At 37.1% G+C, this 17,319-nt stretch overlaps 1 protein-coding gene across 6 annotated transcripts in view; it reads left to right on the top strand.

Moving 5' to 3' along the window:
- Positions 1 to 17,319, top strand: part of CTNNA3 (catenin alpha 3) — a 1,860,557-nt gene that overhangs the window by 1,752,013 nt on the left and 91,225 nt on the right. For all 6 annotated transcript variants that reach the window (XM_004021400.6, XM_060406827.1, XM_060406829.1 and 3 more), the window contains one exon: positions 14,212 to 14,317. In XM_004021400.6, the coding sequence (XP_004021449.1) occupies positions 14,212 to 14,317 (106 nt within the window). The remainder of the gene's footprint in view (positions 1 to 14,211; positions 14,318 to 17,319) is intronic.

Raw genomic sequence — 17,319 nt, 5'->3', positions numbered from 1 at the left:
TCTAATCAAAATTGATAAGAACTGGCTCAATAAAATTAATTATTAAGAAGACTGTTTGAACTATGAATTTACTTCCCTAATATTTGTGTTTAGAGAAGGCAATGACAACCCACTCCAGTACTCTTGCCTGGAAAATCCCATGGACAGAGGAGCCTGGTAGGCTGCAGTCCATGGGGTCTCTGAGGGTCAGACATGACTAAGCGACTTCACTTTCACTTTTCACTTTCCTGCATTGGAGAAGGAAATGGCAACCCATTCCAGTGTTCTTGCCTAGAGAATCCCAGGGCTGCGGGAGCCTGGTGGGCTGCCGTCTATGGGGTCACACAGAGTCAGACACGACTGAAGTGACTTAGCAGTAGCAATATTCATGTTAAATTTCTCCTAAAGGGAATATTACATCTTGAGATTGTTTTAGTGACATTATCATTAGCAAGATATTTAAAGCAGTTTCTTTTATCTGTAATTGATCTCTTTATAATTTAAATTTTTGTATATGTTTTGTAATAGACATAATTTATTAGCACTATAGTATACATGTAACATAAATAAATATGCATATATAGGAAGTGGAGGTAAAACATGTGTTATCTCATTCTGTGCTTGACAGAGCAGGATTTATAAAGGTGCAAAGCAACCTATTTGGTTGTAACTATGAATGTTTTGCCGAATAAAGCACCATAACTTCAATATGAAGAGGGGATGTCTTGAGAATGCCAGCTCCTAGCGTAAGCATATTAGCTTTCTTGGAGCTAATCCCATGGAGCAGACACAATCTTAATGATTTTAGCCTCTGGGAAAAATGTCGCTTTTTCCCTATTGAGGGAGGAGAAAAAAGGTATTCAGCACCAGAGTCTAAACCACAGAAATACATTCTATGAGCTTCCTCTCGAGAGCTGCAAATTTGGATTTTATTCAGAGTAACTGAACTATCGTGGCCATTGACTTCCTCATTTCCTATTTTTCCCTTCCTAAATAACCCCCACTTAATTGGAATCCCAGTGTCTCACATTTCAGAGAACATTTTCAAAAAAGAAGCATGGGTTTGGAGAGGAGTTCTAAGCTGGAGAGAAAGGCAACTATTGCAGTCAAGTTCAGTATGCTCACATGCCACAGTTAAAGTTTTCAAAAGAATTCTTGGAAACCTTTGAGGCCTATTTTCAGAAAGAGAGAACTGGCAGGCCTTGAATGAAATAGACCCCATGCAGAAAAGGGTGGAGGAGATGTGTGGTGGGATACATCCTGACACCATGATCCAAGGCACCCCACGGGGGCAGCACCAAAGCACTCACTCTGAAAAAAGAGCAACAGGATCTAGAAAGTTATAGAGAAAAAGGAATGGAGGTATGGAGGTCTCAGCTCGGACGTTTCTATGTGTTTCTATTGTAATTTTGGTTTAAAAAGAAATGTCATTAAGTATACAATTCTAAACTAGTCTAAAATAGTCCTTATAATACGGTTCCATCTGATATGACCATGTGACTTTCTCCATGGAGCCATCCAGTATAAAAACAGATTCAAATACCTGGCTATGGCATGCGTTTATTTTATCCCCATGGCAAGAGACAATTTTTGGGCAAAGGCCATCACCTACAGACAAGAGAAGGATCACACAGCTGAACATGGTACTGGATGACTACTGTTTGACAATAATATTGTTTAAACTTTTACTTCAAAAGACATTAAGCCTGTTGTCTCACATAGCGTTAGTTAAATAGTTGAATATTACACCTGACAGGGGGAGAAAGTAAAAAATACTATATTTTTCTAAACTAGAGCTGGCTATTTCATTCAAGTTTTTAAGTCATACCCTTTACTTAAATAAAAACCATTTTGGGGTTACTTTACAATAAAATAATGTAATATGGTGTGTAAATCAATGGAGAGCAGCAACAATGGCACATTAGCAAGAAGACTAGCTACATAAACCAGTAGATCTCGTCACACTCAGTGTGAATAAGCCCAATAAGCCCAAGGCCAATGGTAGGCCTTGCAGTGTTCTAAAATTTAATAAAATGCAGCTATATCTGACTAGAATAGAGGTGGGAGAGCATGCCAAAGATTAACTGGCAGGTGTTTTTTTTTTTTTTTTTAACTGTACCAGATATTATTTGCGGCACGCTTGATCTTCTAACTTCATTGCAGCATCTGAAGTTTTAGTTTTGGCATATGGGGTCTAGTTCCCTAACCAGAGATTGAAACTGGCCCCCTGCTTTGGGAAGCACAGAGTCCTAGCCCCTGGACCATGAGGGAAGTCCCTTACTGTCAGTTTTTATCATCTCCAAAGCATCAAGGCCAGATACTGGTGGCAAGCCAGACTCTTGAACACCCTCTATACTCAATCTGTTAACTGGGATGAAAATAGAAGTGAAAGGCGCTCAGTCGTGTCTGACTCTTTGCAACCCCATGGACTATACAGCCATGGAATCCTCCAAGCCAGAATACTGGAGTGGGTAGCCTATCCCTTCTCCAGGGGATCTTCCCAACCCAGGAATTGAATCAGAGTCTCCTGCATAGTAGGCAGATTCTTTACCAACTGAGCTATGAGGGAAGTCTTTACTAAATTAGTGGCCTTTTTACCTTCTCTATGCTTCTTCAACTGGACCCTAGGATAACATCAGGCCATGACCAGATTAGAAAGTGAGTTGGTATATTGGTTTTAAGAAGGTCAAACATGAAATATTAAAAGCTAAATAGTATTATTTGCATAAATTGAAAATGAAACCCATAACATTTGGTCCAATATAAAAGGAATAGGAGCAGTCCTTATATCACAGTGGTTTAAGGGGAAGCTGGGAAAAAGTGCCCAGGCTCTGTAAGAGATTGTGTACATGATTAATGCCGAGGCCACTGCCAACAGGAAAAAGAGGGACTCCCACAGTTGGAGAGTGTGATTGTATTTACAGTACATTGGCTTTGATTAATGTGTGCACTCAGAGAAGTAATGTGTAGAAGGCGAGAAAAAGACCTGTTTTCAAATGCTGGTGCTGAGTACAGATTTCCCATTATGTCCTAACAAAGTATCGATGAAAAATGACTTAACAGTCCTAGTTTTTGGTGGTGATGCAGGGGTTGCTGCTGCTGCAGGGGTTACTTTCCCATGCATGACGACACATACAAATGGATTTCCTTGTCAGTTTTCACCACCCATGTGAGTCTGGAGAACCACCACTGAGAAATGTATCCCATATTTCAGTTTCTTAACTGATTGCTTCCAAGAGGTTTCTTAAATGATTTCAATCTAATGTCCCAAAATGACCCCTTAACATAAGCAGCAGGTACAGTTTCTGAATATCTTATGAAAATATGTTTCAGAATTTTCAAGACCTGTAGGTCTGAAAGAAAAAAATGAATATTTATAATAATCACCTGAGAAATGTTCCCTATCTCCCACAGACTAGGACTTCTCCACTTATTTCACTCCATGGTAGACTTGACGTACTTTCAAGCAATGGATGTGTGTGTTTTCATGGACAGCCCCAAGAGGAGAGAGAGTACACTAAAATTACTGTGTCCTGAATGAGGAAGGAGCAGCACCAGGAAGAAAAATAGTCTCTCTGGGTAACTGGTTTTCCCAGATCTTTGAATTTCTTCAGGCCCCACCTTTTGAAATGAATTATAGGAAGAGGAATATAGAGCAAGCAATCAATTAAGAACCAAGAACCTGAAAGTTTCACTAGCAGTTGTAAAAAGAAATAACTTGCAAGCTGGAGAAGCAACTGCCAGATCTCTTTCAATTTGTTGACGCTGATTTGTCTAAGTCCAGGGAAATCCTCATAGGAGCCAAGTCTGACTACTTGGTCATGAATCTTGAGGACTGCAGCAGCCTGAATAATGGTTCTCTGGGGTGTCCCCCTTCTAATCCTCAGAACCGGCAACTGTTACCTTCAGTGGCAATAGAGACTTTGTCTGTGTAATTACATCAGGGATACTGAGATGTGAAAATTATCCTGGATTATCTGGGTCAACCTGATGTAATCACAGAGGTCCTTACTAGAAGAAACAAGAAACCAGAAAAGAGAAGGTCATCAAAGCAATGACAGAAATAGCAACTGCAGTGATGTGCTCAGAAGATGGAGGAAGGAGCCACAGCTCAGGGCCACTAGAAGTTGAAAAAGGCAAAGGAATGGATTCTCCCTTTACAGCCTCCAGAAAGGTCCTGCCCTGCCAACCCCATGACTTTAGTGAAAGTTCTTTAGAACTTCTGACTTCTGCAACTGTACAACACCATTTGTGTTGTCTTAAATCACTGCTGCTGCTGATTAGTCGCTTTAGTCATGTCTGACTCTGTGTGACCCTATGAACTGTAGCCCAACAGGCTCCTCTGTCCATGGGATTCTCCAGGAAAGAGCACTAGAGTGGGTTGCCATGCCCTCCTCCAGGGGATCTTCCCAACCGAGGGATCGAACCCAGGTCTTCTGCATTGCAGGCAGATTCTTTACCTCTGAGCTGTGAGAGAAGCCCACTGAGTTTGTGACAATTCATTCAGCAGCAACAGGAAATGAATACAAAGACTCCGCTTGAAGAAAGATTAAGAGAATATTTGATAAAAGAGTGATGCCAGGTGTGGGTAAAGAGGGAGCAGTGAGAATCAGCAGCCATGAAACTACCAACTGTTGTTTCCTCTTTAGGCTGATACAAGAATGTCCTTGTCACCAGAAAAATGATGGATAGTAGCAAAGTTTCTAAGATGTCTATGATCTTTAGGTGGAATATTAAGTTAATAAACCAAAAATTGGGCTGAGGTCACTAGAAAAAGCTAATACTTATATACCACAATTTTCAGCAGTGCTGTGGTTTTCAAATGAACATTACTGGCTCCACTGTAGGTTCTAGAAAACTTCTGATGGTCAATTATGGGCCTCCACCACTAGATTACATCTCTCTCCAAACCAAAACTCAAAAGTCCAATTGAGAAGGGGAAAAAAAAATCCAACAATTGCGACTTTCTTTTCCCCTCAGTATATTTGCTTTTAGCCTCAAGTAGAGTGAAAAAAAAAGAGGGGGGGGGGAGAAAGATAATGTTAGGTTACTGATAAAAAATGAATTGAGAAGAAATTATTTATTTCATAATCCTTGGGAATGTTCAGATAGATAGATTGATGCTTTAATAAGACCCCATTCAGAATAACAGCTGAGAATCTCTATCCTTGTATATTTTTTTGGAGCTTATGAATCATTCCCTCAATTCAGAACCATCCATTGAATTCCATGCTTCAAGATATATGCTAACAGAAAACTTATGATGATGTTTCCACCTCCATGATTTATTTTTAATTGGCTCTGAATTCCTTGCTTTTAGATTTAGACCAACTGATATTCATATATTAACTTGGAGAAAATTTAAGGGACTTTGAACTTCAACAGAATGGATTCTAGGAGCAGAATGAGTATGTAAGGCTGCATAAATTAGTATATGCACAATTATGGGAGTATTCATGGTAGGAATGGCAACTCTTAAATTTGTGCAGCGAACATTCTGCACAATATTATGCAGCAGTGCTGGATGCGGAAAACTGACTAACTTAACAGTGTTTGGAACATAGTAAGCACATCAAAGTTTGGTTATATATGCTTTCGGTGAAAAAAATTACACAAGAAAATAGTAAAATCTTCACAGGAAGAACTGAAGAAGGTTGTCGACCTGAATTACTGAACACAAAAATAAAAATATCTTTCCAGGTGACCTCTTCTTTGCTACAAATAAATAAATTATATCTCTATAGAATTGTAATTAAAGAATTCTAATTCTTCTTCTGCATCCACCTAGATGTTTAGTGGTTTTGGTCCTTTAAGGGTATGCCATGAAGTCTCCTCTGACTTGTAAGTCTGTCTAGGATTTGAAACAACACTGCTAGGTGGAGAGTAAATTAGAAAAATAAAAGCTCAGAATAGATAAAAGATTTATGTCTCAAGTTTTTTTTAAATTAATTTGTGCATATGAGGAAGGGTATTCCTACTTCAGACACACACACAGAGTCTATATACACACAAACAACAACAACTGCAGTAGCAACAATAATATTAAAATAGTACTAATAACTTTAGAAGTATTCTCCCTAGGCCGATGCCCAAAATGATCTCTAAAATGAGCCTTATTTTTGTTTCATTAATAAATACAACATTGAATACAAAAAGCTATTATCACCTTGGACTGCAAGGAAATCCAACCAGTCCATTCTAAAGGAGATCAGTCCTGGGTGTTCTTTGGAAGGAAAGATGCTAACGCTGAAACTCCAGTACTTTGGCCACCTCATGTGAAGAGTTGACTCATTGGAAAAGACTCTGATGCTGGGAGGGATTGGGGGCAGGAGGAGAAGGGGATGACAGAGGATGAGATAGCTGGATGGCATCACTGACTCGATGGACGTGAGTCTGAGTGAACTCCGGGAGTTGGTGATGGACAGGGAGGCCTGACGTGTTGCAATTCATGGGGTCACAAAGAGTCGGACACGACTGAGCGACTGAGCTGAACTGAACTGATTATCACCATGCATAAAGTTAAACTTATGTAATTTTTACTGTTAATAATATACCATCTACACTGTGACATTTGCAAAACAAAAAATAGATTTGGTCCTCTGCCCAGGCAAAGTATATCTCTTATAATTTCAGCTGTATTGGTGAAGACACTTGGGATTTTCCCAATTTTTTTTCCCCACCTACTTGGTGACATCCAAAATTACCTTCACAGGGAGCATGGACTTCTGTTGTAAAAGTGACAAAAGAAGATAGCAGATTTTAGCACCCCTGCGACTATATATAGAGGAAATGCTGTGAGTTCATAAAACCCTGTTTTCTTTTTTTCCTGTGTCCAAATAGAATGCTTTTTCCAGCTTTATCTGCAGTTATCTATGTGTCTAGATTATAGAACACAGGTAGTAGTGATATGTTCTAATTTTTATCCTTATATCTAAGATTTCCCATGAAACCCTCACTCATTTTCCATGTCAGATGTCTGGTTCCAATGAATTCTTCTGAGGGCTATGCAGCCGTAGATGTTAGGTTATCTTTATTATGAGAAGGAGTCTGAGTTCTTAAATGACTATGTGGAACATGAACCATCACCCCACAATCCACCTTGACTGTGATATGCTAGAGGAATAACCTTTATTGTGTTAAGCCCTTAAGATACTTTTATGTTGTTCTGATAGCAGCCAGGCTCTTCTGAATAATATGGAATGAGAGGAGCAAAATGAAAAAATATACATATACATATGCAATGTTCAGACAGTATTTTCCTTCTTTCATGGGGCAACACCTTTTTCAGACTTGAATCTCAAAGATTCCTCAGGATACTAATTACTCAGGATGATTGCTAGCTGATAATTCACTAGCTTATTTTCAAGGACTTTTACAGGGTCCTCAAAACTTGAGAATGACACTTTACAAGGAAAGTAACATCCAGAGGGAGAGAGTTGACTAATTAAAGTTTCATATTTGAATAGTAGAGGAACAGTATGTCCTTGTTTGAGTCTGGTACCTCTCTTTATCTCATCATTTTCAGCTGCTTCCATGATAATTACTTTTTTCTTTTGTATCTGAAGTCAGAGCTACAAGTAAGAGAATTCTGCCAGTACCCTTGTAGAGCTAAATCATTAATCTTGGGATATTTATAGCACCAAAAGATCTATCATTAAATGTAATTCAACTCTCTATATGGAGTTTAAGGACAATCTTGAACAACAATAACAAGTATACACAGACAAAACTTACAGGTTTATATTTGTATTGTTTTTCTATTAGTGAAATATTATGGACAAGGCTATACAGAGTTACATTGTCAGCAAGAAACTCAAGTCAGTTTGTACTGTGTGTCAATTGCTATAATTCTGAAAATAAAAAGGGTACATTTTAATCAAATATCCTTTGTAAAGGCATTAGAAAAATAAAAAGTAAAATCGGCTGAGCACTTAATGAGTGCCCAATATTGGGTAAAATACATAATTTTATGCATCCTGACTGTGTGGCAAGTAACACCATCATTACTTTAACAAAGATACAATAAGCTCAGGCCAACAAAGTATTTACCTAAAGCTTCATATCTAATAAGTATTAGGATGAAGACAAAATGTATTTCTCAAGTCTATATTAATTTCACTCTACTTTATTGCAGCACTAAATTTCAGTGTTAGAATGAAATAACCATGTCTAAACTAAGTCTAAATAACTATGTCTAAAACTGAGATTCTCAGGTAAGAAAATGATTTATAATATAGCAATCTATTTGTTATAAATAAAATCAGCATTCAGTCTCTTGTCTAGTATGGCATTTATAATAACTGAGGTTTGAATTTAGTGATTAGAATCCAGGGAGAAAGAGAGAGGGTACTAAGATCAGTAATAAAAGTTGTAATATCTCAAGGAAGAAATATCAAGACTGTAGGCTACTAGTGCTATTTCAACAATTTGATAAAACGCAAAAAGCCTATGTTATGTAGTTCATTTTTATTTAATTGGGACTGGGACACAGATTTGGTTTGTGTTCCTTGAGGTTGCTGTGTAGGAGTAAATCACTGTTGGGGAGCCACCTTGCCACTTGCTCTCTGTTTCGATCTTGGTAACTTGTACCAATGTCTAAGGAGACCTTTTAAAATATTTTAGAGTCATCTTAGTATATTTCACTGGAAATAGGGTAGACTGGTCATTACAAAAGATCCTATGGCCAGAATGCATGAGTTCAGATCCTGTCTCCAATACCTATTAGCTGTGAAACTTGATAAAATATATATTTAATGTCTCCATCCCTCAAATGTCTCATCTGTAAGATAAGGATAAGGATAATTCTAAACTTATAGAATTATTATAAAAATTAGTCTTCAGAATGGGAGAAAATAATAGCAAATGAAGCAACTGACAAACAACTAATCTCAAAAATATACAAGCAAGTTATACAGCTCAATTCCAGAAAAGAAACGACCCGATTAAAAAATGGGCCAAAGAACTAAATACACATTTCTCCAAAGAAAACATACAGATGGCTAACAAACACATGAAAAGATACTCGACATCACTCATTATCAGAGAAATGCAAATCAAAACCACAATGAGGTACCATTTCAGGCCAGTCAGAATGGCTGCGATCCAAAAATCTGCAAGCAATAAATGCTGGAGAGGGTGTGGAGAAAAGGGAACTACACTGTTGGTACACTGTTGGTGGGAATGCAAACTAGCACAGCCACTATGGAGAACAGTGTGGAGATTCCTTAAAAAACTGGAAATAGAACTGCCTTATGACCCAGCAATCCCACTTCTGGGCAGACACACGGAGGAAACCAGAATTGAAAGAGACATGTGTACCCCAATGTTCATCACAGCACTGTTTATCATAGCCAGGACATGGAAGCAACCTAGATGTCCATCAGCAGATGAATGGATAAGAAAGCTGTGGTACATATACACAATGGAGTATTACTCAGCCATTAAAAAGAATACATTTGAATCAGTTCTAATGAGGTGGATGAAACTGGAGCCAATTATACAGAGTGAAGTAAGCCAGAAAGAAAAACACCAATACAGTATACTAACACATATATATGAAATTTAGAAAGATGGTAACGATAACCCTGTATGCGAGACAGCAAAAGAAACACAGATGTATTGAAGAGTCTTGTGGACTCTATGGGAGAGGGTGAGAGTGGGATGATATGGGAGAATGGCATTGAAACATGTATAATATCATATATGAAACAAATCACCAGTCCAGGTTTGATGCATGATACTGGATGCTTGGGGCTGGTGCACTGAGATGACCCAGAGGGATGGTACGGGGAGGGAGGTGGCAAGGGTTTTCAGGATGGGGAACACGTGTATACCTGTGGCAGATTCATGTTGATGTATGGCAAAACCAATACAATATTGTAAAATAATTAACCTCCAATTAAAATAAATAAATTTATATCTTAAAAAATTAGTCTTTGTATGGGATAGTACTTGTGTGTATGTTCAGTTTACCCTTTGGACTGCAGCCTGCCCGACTCCTCTGTCCATTAGATTTTCCTGGCAAGAATACTGGATTGCCATTTCCTCTTTGAGGGGTTATTCTCAACCCAGGGATCAAACCATCTCCTGCATCTCCAGTGGATTCTTTACTGCTGAGCCATGGGCTTCCCTTGGGATAGTATCTTCAGCTGAGTTCAGTTCAGTCCCTCAGTCATGTCCGACTCTGTGCAACCCCATGGATTGCAGCATGCCAGGCTTTGCAGTCCATCACCAGCTGCTGGAGCTTGTTCAAACTCATGTGCATTGAGTTGGTGATACCATCAAACCATCTTATCCTCTGTTGTCCCCTTCTCCTCCTGTCTTCAATCTTTCCCAGCATCAGGGTCTTTTCCAATGAGTCCAGATGCCATGATCATAGTTTTGTGAATGTTGAGTTTTAAGCCAGCTTTTCACTCTCCTCTGATAGTACCTAGTACATAAAAAATACTAAATGTATTAACTACTATTATGGATCATAATATATAGTATATCATCATATATCATTGTTTTCATCTCTTAAGTTAACCACAATGTCATGAGTTTTATTTTATATAAAGATAGAGGAAAAAATAATTAAAGGTGAAGTTGTCAGCCTTCATAGAGGAAATGATACTATGTTACCAAAAATGTGTTATTGCTATTCACTCTCTAAGTGGTGTCTGATTATCTCTTACCCCATGGACTACACAATGCCAGGCTCCTCTGACTTCCAGATATTGCTCAAACTCAAGTCTATTGAGTCAGTGATGTCATCTAACCATCTCATCCTCTGTCACCACCTTCTCCTACTGCTCTCAACCTTTCCCAGCATCAAAATCTTTTCCAGTGCGTCAGCTCTTCACATCAGGCGGCCAAAGTATTGGAGCTTCAGAGATTTAGGGACTATAAAGTGCACAAGATATAATTAACCCTTTTGTTTTATTTTTAATCAGTAGCAGAAAATGCAAGTCATTTCAAAGACATTCTGTCCCTAAAAAAGACAAAATAAGTCCTCAAAATTTCTATGATATGGTTCTGTAATTAAACCAGATTTCTAGTTAATTGAACTGTTACTGATGAGCTATATCATCTTCTTGCTTCTCATACTAATCATGATAAAGAAAAGGAGAGGAGGATAGATGTCAAAACCTGAGCGAGGACAAGGAGAGGAGTGAGACTCAAGGTTGGGGCCAAATCTAAAATGCCTGAGAGGTTTGTGTTGCACCAATAAATCAAGTTTCAAAAGGTATCCCTTTCACTTGCATTAATAAAATTGTCAGTGGCCTCAACATCACTGGATTACTGCAGCCTTTCTCATTATACCTTCTAACATATAATTTAATGATTAACTGGCAAACTGTCTACTCCAGAGCTTGATCTGCCATCCTTTTTGAAGAGATAGATTTTTATTGTAACCACTATTTATGAAAGATTTCTGGCCTCTGGTTTCCTTAAAATATCACCGAAGCCTACCCACTCCTCCTCTGGGTATCTTTCCTTGTACGATCCAAGCTCAATGATTTAAGACATAATTTGCTGACAGGAGATCCTGAGAACCCATTATGAAAATGAAGGCAGAAAACAACCTTTGAATGTATTTTCTAATTTAAAAAGCCTTCATTACATAGCACATTTCAGGCTGAGAATGTTAAAAATTTATCATAGTTTCAGTAATTGCCGCTTCCTCTGGAACTTGGCATAATGTGGAATCATTTGTAAAATGTATATTTTGTTTGGCAATCAGTAGGAAGCTTGCCAGGCAATACATTTAATTAGGAGCATGAGGAAGAGAATAATTGTAGTCTGTCATAATATATTATTGTTACTTTAAAGTTCTACATGTGTTTAAGATAGTGGTCTCATAACAAGGTGTGTATTGAAAGTTTGAGGTAATTTCCTTTTCATCAGCCTAGGGTTTTATATGGGGGAGTTTATTATTTTGAGGGGAAGGGTACATTAGCTACATCCCTTAGGATGCTTTGTCCATTGCTTAAGCTAAGTGAGCATTAGCCGCTCTTCTTAGAAACAACCTTTGTCCATTGTTTAAGACCTTGAAAATTGATGCACTGCCTTTCGGGAACTTAGACAGCTTTATGTAAGTTTAACTTTCTCTGGAGATGCATAGGGATAATGAAATGCAGTGCCTTTCTTGAACATAACCATGTACATAACATCTAATCCTGACTGATGTATAAAGTGAATTTGATAAGAGCAATGCAAAAAAAATTATAATAATGAATGGTGATTTTTTTTAGAAAAAATTCAAAGCAGCCTGTATTGGCAGATTCAAAGAGGAGAAATATGATAACCATGTACTGAGGCCAGGTTTTCATCATCTTAACCATGGTGTTCCATTTTTACAGGAAAACTTGCTTATAATGAATTTGAGAGGCAGTATGAAAAATAGTACAGTGAAAAGGGTCTTTTGGAAATACCAGTTACTATTGATTTGATGTTCAGGTTTTCTGGTGTACAACACTCTGATCATTTTCCTTTGCATGAATCCCTCTATCTTGTATTAGTAAAGAATGTTCTCTTAAGTGAACAGGGATTTTTCTCTAACAACACATCTTATTAGGTTTAGCATCAGGGCATCTACCCTCAAGATAGGTCCAAGATGTAAATAAAATATTGGACAAATAGTTTTTACTCTGCTTCTTTTCAACTCCATTGTATTCTGGCCTCTCAGAATCTTCCTTTCCTCACCCTGACCAGCTTATTCCTTCCTCCCACCTTCTTCACTCTTCTTGTCCCTGGGAAAGCATCAAAACAATTGCATTAGTGACTGATTTCTTCAGGGTCCTATTCTTTGCTAGGAACAAGGAGCATAAACCACATAATTGGAAATGCCAGTATGTTGGCATTAAGTAGATGATTAGATATTGGAAATAATAGGAATAGTTTTAGGTGGAACAGTGATATTCATTCAGGTCAGTGATTCATTTATTTTTGAGGGGTGAAAAGACAGAAAGATATCTCCTTATTCCATTCCAACTATTTAAGAAGTGCACTTCTTAACTATGCTGCACATCCCTAAATAAACCCAACTTTCATTGCATGGCATTAGAAAACAAAACTATCTTAAAATAACAATGACAAAAATAAAAACTCATTAAAATGCTTGCTTCATTTAAAGCTATTTTTTGAGCACTTTGTAGAAATTAACTTGTGTGGTCCCTAGAATTACTCCATGTGGTGGGTGCTCCTATTATGTATCACCAAGGAAACTAAGATATGAAGTGGATATTTATCTTGCTTGACTCACAAATAGTAAGAAGCAGCCTGTTGTGGGGAAACAGTGCAAGGTAATGTGACTCCACTTTGCTGACAAAGGTCCATATAGTCAAAGCTATGGTTTTTCCAGTAATCATATACAGATGTAAGAACTGGACCAATTGAAGGCCAATCACCAAAGAAGTGATGCTTTCGAATTGTGATGCTGGAGAAGACTCTTGAGAGTCCCTTGGACAGCAAGGAGATCAAACCAGTCAGTTGTAAATCAACCCTGAATTTTCACTGGAAGAACTGATTCTGAACTTCCAATACTTTGGCCACTTGATGCAAAGAGCTGACTCACTGGAAAAGACTCTGATGCTGAGAAAGACTGAAGGCAAAAGAAGAGTGTGCCAGAGAATGAGATGGTTAGATAGTATCAGTAACTCAATAAACATGAATTTGAGCAAACTCTGGGAGACAGTGAAGAACAGGTAAGCCTGGTGTGGTATAGTCCATGGGGTCACAAAGAGTTGAACACCATTTAATGACTGAACAACAACAGCAACTATGATTTTACTTTGAACTAATTGTGGAGGAGAGTAAATTTGATAAAGAGCACTTAACCTAAAGACCATTAAAAAAGGATTAAAAAGAGGAGCATTAAAAGCATACCTGCTAATCAAAACGTACTGTTAAACATATAAATTGTTCAAAATCTCATTTTTACTCCTAGAATGAGGAAAATATCTTTGTCTTATGAGATTTGCATCCACCAAAAGTATCTTTAGGCTGAGGTTTATTGTAAGAAGTTCATGGGACTAAAGATCAAATGGAGTCCATCTTCTTGGAAGAATATCCTGAGTCTTAACACAATAGGTCTTCATTAAAAAAAAAAAAAATCATACTGGAATCTAATCATGGCCTGTTCAAAACTGAAATATGGAAAGCCAATGGGTTATACTTCGAGGTGCAAATCTGGGTGTGTATTTGTGTCTTAGCATGAACCACAGCAACAAACATGGATTCTTTCACTTTAAGGGGCAAAGGACCACTGAAGCATACAACTGATGTGATCTATGCAGCTAAAATGATATCAGAATCAGGATCAAGGATGGATGCCCTTGCTCGGCAGATTGCCAACCAGGTGAGTTCTCTGTAAATGAATGTAATGAAAGTCCATGCTAATTGCTGTCTGTCATTTTATATTGATTAGAACAAATTTGAATTTTTACTCTGTTAGACTGGTTTTTCCTAAACTATTATTGAATTGTTTTTTGCATAATTAATATACAACTAATGAAAAATTTATTGAGATAATTATTTATTGAGGTTCTATTATTATTATTATCATTATCATCATTATTATCATTTATGGCTTGATTAGTCAAACATTTTTTGAGCTTTAAATATATTCAAATTATTCTAAATTATCGCCTTCTGAGTTTCAAATATACTCAAATTATTTTAGTTGGCTGTAATACCCAATGTTAGTATTTTTTTCCTTAATACCTTAGATTTCTTATTTTTGCTCTTTAAAAATCAGTACTTTTCAAAATTATCTTGGGTTTTCTGTGTTAGCAATATGCTCTGATATTCTACATAAAACTACAAAGCAAATTGTAATTAGTAAAATAATGAAGTGAATATATAAAATGTAGGAAGTGTATAATCCTTACAGGTGCTCCCAATACTTTGTTTTCTTTAGATTTCTCATGTCTCTATTCCAGTTTTCTAAGATGCAGCTACATCATTAGAGTACCTTTTGCTTACCTACCTTTTGCTTAACTTTAATTGAAAAATCTGTCAGTCTCTTTAGTTAATGTATTTAGATACTCAGTTAATATTTCAGACTGAGATATAATATTCCTCGTTAGGTTTTATATTATTCAACCCTATAATACATGTTTAAGGGCTTCCCTGGTAATTCAGGTGGTAAAGAATCCTCCTGCAATGCAGAAGACCCTGGTTCAATTCCTGGTTCAATTCCTGGGTCAGGAAGATCCCCTGGAGAAGGGATAGGCTACCCACTCCAGTGTGTTTGGCTTCCCTGGTGGCTCAGATGGTAAAGAATGCACCTGCAGTGTGGGAGACCTGGGTTTGATCCCTGGTTTGGGATGATCTCCGGAGGAGGGCATGGCAAACCACTCCAGTATTCTTGCTTGGCGAATCCCCATGGATAGAAAAGCCTGGCGGGCTACAGTCCATAGGGTCAAAAAGAGTCAGACACAACTGAGGGACTAAGCACAGCACAATACATATTTATTCCCCTTTGATGAAAAAAGCACTTCTTTTTAAATCTGAAACTATTTCATATTTTTCTTGCATATAAACTGTAAGAGAAACTTTATCAGGCTGCTTCTTATTATTTAATCTTTTTATCCTCCTTTTCTTGGAACCTGAATGTTCTCTTCTTAGATATTATATTTTGGGATATAAAGGAGGAAAAATAAAGAAAAATAATAACAGACAAGTATTTTAAAGCATTTTTGAAGATATATTTTCATATATGTAGTATATATATTTTTCAGTATCTTGCTACTTTAAACATTGTGAGCATTTTATTAACCCTTTTAATATTCAGCCTTTACAGTTAAAAACAAATTCTATTGTAACATAATTCATGATCTACTATGAATAAATGACTGAAGCCCAGATCTGCCCATGGTTTCTATATTTTAGAATCATTGCATTCACTTTTATGAGATAAAGTATTAATAGTAGCAGAATAAATGAAACCATAATATATTAAACAGATTTATTTGTTCTCATAACTTTTTAAATGCTTAATGATTTTTACCTGTGTGCTTCTATTTATTTTAGAACACACAATTTTCAAAGTTCAAATAATTGTGTCACTTTGAAGTTCTTTTTTTCTTAAGCAGTCTTTTTAATTGGATTAGGTCACTTTGTAGATACTACTGTATTACATTATGTAGCTGTATAAAATTATAGCTAGATTAAATTATGCTATTGTTTTTTAGCATTATTCAAATTGCATGGAAGAAAGCAAAAGTATTGTCTCACTTCCATATAAATTTGACATTTTAAAAGAAGCTTAAAGAAGGAGTCACTGACTAAGAAGAATTGTAGATGACTCTCTCTGGCCTTTTCCATTTCATATAATAAAGTAGTTTCATATGATACAATTTTGTTCAAAATAAATATGGTTGTGAAAAAACAGAATTGAAAGAAAGGAAACTGACTCATTATAATGATTATCTGGGAAGATTATGATTATGCTTCAGATATTGTATGACAGAATAACAAAATTTTAGACAAAAATAATTATTGAGATTGTTTGTGGAATAAAAGTTAATAATATACATCAGCAAGGCAATTTTTACATTGTCAATGGTATTAGGAAAAAAATCTTCCAGAACATGATGTGTGTGCTTAGTTGCTCAGTTGTGCCTGACTCTTGGTGACTCCATGGACTACAGCACACCAGGATCCTCTATCCATGGAATTTCCCAGGCAAGGGTACTGAAGTGGGTTGCCATTCCCTTCTCCAGGGGATCTCCCCAACCCAGGAACTGAACCTGGGTCTCCTGCACTGCATGCAGATTCTTTACCAATTGAGCCACCAGGAAAGCCAGAACATTGCTTGCTTTTAATTTTGAACAATCTAATAGCTCAAAAAATTTTATGATACTTTACAGTCTGCATTTTGCTAGAGTGTCAGAAGGTCAAACGTTCATCAATTTCCAATTCCATCCAACATGGACTTGTGACATATATATATATATATGTCAAAGCTAGTGGAGGTACAGTATATAGTGGGCCAATTTCATTTCATTCTATTGTTTTAAAGTTCATATGTAGAATAGAATGAAATCAGATTTATGAAGGCCTATATTCGGCCTTCCTGGATTTTTTTTAAACCTTTCTTCTCTGCCTTATTCTCTTAAATATAAGTTTATTGTGTTTATTGTTGTTGTTCAAGCACTAAGTCATCTCAGACTCTACAATCACATGGACTGTAGCATGCCAGACTTCCTTGTCCTTCACCATCTCCCAGATATTGTTCAAACTCATGTCCATTGAGTCAGTGATGCCATCCAATCATTTCATCTTCTGTCACCCCCTTCTCCTCCTGCCCTCAATCTTTTCTAGCATCAGAGACTTTTAAAATGAGGTGGCCCCTCA

The sequence above is a fragment of the Ovis aries genome, chromosome 25 (genome assembly GCF_016772045.2).
Source record: "Ovis aries strain OAR_USU_Benz2616 breed Rambouillet chromosome 25, ARS-UI_Ramb_v3.0, whole genome shotgun sequence".
Taxonomy (NCBI): domain Eukaryota; kingdom Metazoa; phylum Chordata; class Mammalia; order Artiodactyla; family Bovidae; genus Ovis; species Ovis aries.
The sequence above is the reverse complement of the archived record's forward strand: the minus strand, read 5'-3'. Positions and strand labels throughout refer to the sequence as shown.